Consider the following 4,740-nt stretch of genomic DNA (forward strand, 5'->3'; position numbering starts at 1 on the left):
AATGTGCAGCGTCTTGTGAGCACTGCCTGGCTCAAGGTGTTCGTTGAATGAACAACAGACCAATGAAGTGTGAGTTCAACAGGTGTCCTCATACAGCAGACTGCAGAAGAGCATTGTGAATTTCATTTTTTTGTTCGTTTGTTTCCCCAAGTCAGTCTCAGCCCCAGGCTACCAAAAAGGAAAAAAAAAAAAAATTTCCACAGTGGCATTGAGTCCCTGAATTTCAGTCCTACTCTCAAAACAAGAGATTAGAGATTTGTCATTCTGTTGTCGTGAGGCACCCTGGGCTGTCGGGAGCAGCCCCTGCCCTGTGGTCCTGGGGCTCCTCCAGCTCCTCATGGATGTCTATGGCACTAGCCCTGTGGTCACCCCCCCGGGTCCTGCTGACCGTCCTGGAGTTGGGGAACTCCTCTGTCCTCCATCCAAGGACAGATTCCGTGGGGACCAAAGCTTATCAACAAGAGGGGGATGCTCCTTAAGGATCAGAACACAAAATCATAAACACAAAGTTAGATACACTGATGAATATTCATTTGGAACGGGACAAGAAATCGCAGCAATTTGTAGATTTTTAGAAGAGACAAATGCCACAATTAATGCAAAATACAGGAAAACATCTGCAATATTTTTTCTACCATTCTGGCTGCTCGCTCTTTGATACCATTTTCATATGTCAAGAGTTTTAATATTTACCATAAAGAGAACTGAGAAATAATGCCATCTTTTTTAGCAAGATTGATCACAAATTGTATTAATAGTTCAAAGTATTTCTTAGCTTCATATCCCATTTTTAAAAAAATTTTATTTATTTCAGAGAGAGAAAAAAAGAGAGCACTCACAAACAGCGGGGAGGGGCAGAGGGAAGGAAAAGCAGACTCCCTAGGGAGCAGGGCTTGATCCCAGAACCCTGGGATCGTGACCTGAGCTGAAGGCAGACGCTTAACCGACTGACCCACCCGGGGCCTCATGTCCAGTTTTCTTGTATAGCGATTAATCTGAAATAGTCTTCATATTGATGACGTTCCTTAACTTTTTTGTTGTCACTGGCCTTGCCGCTGTGTTGGCTTAGGATTTTAAACTACCTTCCGTGATGTCAAATGGGCACGAAATGTAAATATTTCCCAGTGTGTTACGGGATGTGTCCCTCTTCATTAACTGGGTTATCAGAAATCCAGCAGGCTCTTGATTTCTTCTGTTTGTTGCACGATGATCTCTTCCTCTTGATGAATTACTTCTGGTTAAATTCAGTTCTCATTTTCAAACCAATGGTTCCTAGCTCTGGACCCAGGAGACTGTGGGAAGAAAAGAGAGGTGAGGGGAGGAAGGCGTGCTGACGTATGTCCCAATTTTCCCTCGTTGGGCACTGGCCCCGGCGGGGAGAAGTGTTTCTAGCAAGTCGAGGAAAGGGCAATCCATCTGGGTACAGACGCTTGCTCCGTCAGCCACACGGGTCTCTGGGACAAAGCTGCCTCCAGGCTGCCCCTGCCTCCTGGGCACAGTCCCATCAAGGTCCGTTGTGCATCTCCAGTAGGCCAGGTAGGGGTCTCCTGGTTTCAGGGTGGCTTCCCAAGGAAAGTAAACAGACCTGCCATGGTTGCTGGGTATGGTGGTGCACGGCGACCCAAGGGTATGGGCCAGGGGTCAAGTGTTGTCCTGGGCTGCGTGGAGGACGAGGGAGTGTCATTGCTGAGGGCCATATAGCCAGTGAGAGTTTGGTCAGTGATGGACATAGATGGATGGACGAGGACAGCAGTCACGGAGGGGTCAGCAGGACACCTGCTGAAGGGCAGACCAGTGGCGCCCCCGCGGCAGTCAGCTGATGGCACCAGCACTTGCCCAAAGACCAGCATCAGGCCACAAGGTCACAGGAACCACACCCTGCCTCCTCCACAAAGATGTCCCTGGGGGGAGGCAAGGAGGCTGGGAGAAGGTGCTTTCCCATTCAAATGCAAGTAGGCTACCCTCCTGCAGGGACTGGGAAGAGAATCAGCTTTCCACAGGCCAAGGCCTCAAAGCCAAGGGGAGCCCTCTGACAAACAGGAGCAGAAAAACTGTATTTCGTCTTCCCAGCTGAGTCCCATTGTGAGAACCAGGACACACTGAACCCTGGGGAACTTTGGCATAGAAGAAAGGGACCCCCATAGATCGAGAGGTGAGTCTTTGGGGCTGTTAACAGCAGGCCAGACAGGCACCGGGCAGGGCGGGCCTGCAGATCCAAGGGGTGTCCCAGCTCTCAGGCCCCCAGGTCATTGGTGCCGGTGGAGGGTGTCTCCCTCCCCTCCCCCTCAGGCTCCTCCCTCAGCGCCCTGCGGAGCATGGCCCCCAGGGGCTCCCACAGGCTCCGGAGACCCTGGCTCCCCACAACGAAGTAGATGACGGGATTGGCACTACTGCTCAGAGCCGAGGAGAGGTACGCCACGTGGAGGGCTAGAGTCTTCTGCCTCTTGGGCAGGTCCAGCCAGTAGAGGAAGTACCAGCTGATGCCGAGGGGCAGCGCACAAATGAGGAACACCACGACGGAGGCCAGGACGACCACGTACAGCCTTGTGGGCCGCCGCCCCCACTGCCGTGAGCTCCTCCGCACACGCACGAAGAGGGTCACGCTGGACAGAACCATCACTGGGGTGAAGATCCCCATAATGAGGAAGCTGAAGACGGAGTCCACCATGAAACACTGACTTTCCATGCCGAGCCAGAACTCGCTGCAGAAGAGTGCGGCCACCACGCTCATCAGGAGGGACAGCGCCCAGAGCAGGGCACACACCACGGCTGACAGGTACTGGGGCTGGTGACACTTGTACCAGATGGGGAAGAGTACAGACAGGCAGCGCTGCGTGCTGATGGCTGTCAGCAGGCTCAGACTCGCGGTGTAGGCGAAGAACTTCACTCTCTGCATCACCTCGTAGGCCAGCATGGGCGTTTCTAGATAGAGCGTGACAGCCGTGCAGAGGAGGAAGAGGAAGTCAGCTACGGCCAGGTGGAGGACGTACGTGCAGAAGGGGGTCCTCTGCCCCCGGCAGCTCAGCAGCCAGATCACCAGGCCATTGCCCATCATGCCGCACACGCAGGTGAATGTGGCAAGGGAGCTCAGCACCTCAGCAGCTGTGCCTAGCTTGTCTACTGTGAAGCTGTTTGGGGCGGAAAACCGGTTCCAGCTATTATTACTCTCATTCATCCTGTGGAAGAGAGATGGACCAGTGTGACTTTTGGGGGACCCACCCCCTGACTTTCCTGCTTTAGGGGTCTGACCGGGGTTTTGTTTGCAAGAAACATGACCACCAGACTATACCAGTGCCCTGCTCCCCTGGTTCCCAGCCTGCTGACTCGGTCACCCCCACCATGACATACCTGATGTTCTAAGCGCCCTTTGTCAAGTTGAGAGGTTCTCTTGTGTTCTAAGTTAATTTTTTTTTAATTTTTTTAAAGTTTTTATTTATTTATTTGACAGAGAGAGAGACAGCAGCGAGACAGGGATCACAAGCAGGGGGAGTGGGAGAGGAAGAAGCAGGATTCCAGTGGAGGAGCCTGGTGTGGGGCTCAATCCCAGAACACCAGGAACACGCCCTGAGCCTAAGGCAGATGCTTAACGATTGAGCCACCCAGGTGCCCCCTAATTTTTTTTTTTTTAATCTTGAAGAAGTATTGACTGTCAGCAAAGGTTTTCTGTACATATATTCATTGCATCAATTCCCTGATACTGCTCAAATCCTGTGAATAAACTTTTTAGGATGGCACGGTGGGTGCAAATCGGTTTAACTCCATCCCTCACTTTACAGCCACGATGACCATCAGGCCATTTAAAACCAGATTAAACACGGGTGTGTGTTTCCATCTCCATCCCCATCCCAGCCCCCCCGCCAGCTGTACTACCCTGTCTAACTAGCCCTCTCTCCAAACAGGTGGCTTCTCAGAAGTGTTTTTAATTTACACAAATGTTGTGATTTAGAATTTATGCTATTTTTCTTCACTCAGCGTGTGGTTTTTCTTAAAGGATATTTGCAGGTGGCTGTATGGAAAAGTAGTTTGTTGGTCTTAATTTTACAATGTACATAAGTGGTTCTTCAGTCCCAGGATCGTAGAAATGCTGTGTCCAACATCCTCATGCCTGTCCTCACTGGACTCGGCTCAGGATTTTTCTGGGATGTTCCAGGAGTGGGATTGCTGGGTGCTAGGACATGTGCACGCTTAGCTCCACTAACCCTCATCTGCTTCCCTCCTGGATGGCTGTGTCAGGCCTCACTTCTGCTGTGGGACAGGAAGGGTCACGTTCCTCATTCCCTCACTGATGATTGCTGTCATGCACTCTCCTCACGTTGGCCAACCTCATGGTTGCAGAGTGGATTGTGCTGATGTTTGAACTTGCATTTCACTGATGACAGCGAGCTTGATATCAGTTCATTTACCCACAACCCCCAGGGCTCCCCTTCTTGGACCACCTGCTCACAGTGGCTGCCCCCTTTTCATGTCTCCTGTCTGTTCCTTCTTGGTTTGCTGGCGCCTGAATCCTTGCAGGTTTTAGACACTGCGGGTGTCATCTCTGCGAGCGCTTGTAAGTACGGTCACTTTCTGTGTTGTGAACTTGAGTGCACAGATATGCTCAACTTGCTATAATCAACTCCCACACATTTTCACCCTGAAATGTGGCTTTCGGATCATTCCACATCCCTGGGTGAAAAACATATCCCCTCTTATTTTCTTCTGTTACTTTTATACTTATTCCCTTCCAGAATTTGGTCTCGA

General features: G+C 51.2%; 1 protein-coding gene across 1 annotated transcript; it reads right to left on the reverse strand.

Moving 5' to 3' along the window:
- Positions 1-1,657: 1,657 nt before the first annotated feature.
- Positions 1,658-3,416, reverse strand: LOC121104717 (mas-related G-protein coupled receptor member D-like). Its single transcript, XM_040638750.1, has one exon. The coding sequence runs from the start codon at positions 3,173-3,175 to the stop codon at positions 2,234-2,236; it is 942 nt and encodes a 313-aa protein (XP_040494684.1). The 5' UTR covers positions 3,176-3,416; the 3' UTR covers positions 1,658-2,233.
- Positions 3,417-4,740: the final 1,324 nt, after the last annotated feature.

The sequence above is a fragment of the Ursus maritimus genome, unplaced genomic scaffold (assembly GCF_017311325.1).
Source record: "Ursus maritimus isolate PB19 unplaced genomic scaffold, ASM1731132v1 scaffold_23, whole genome shotgun sequence".
In the NCBI taxonomy this organism is placed as follows: Eukaryota; Metazoa; Chordata; class Mammalia; order Carnivora; family Ursidae; genus Ursus; species Ursus maritimus.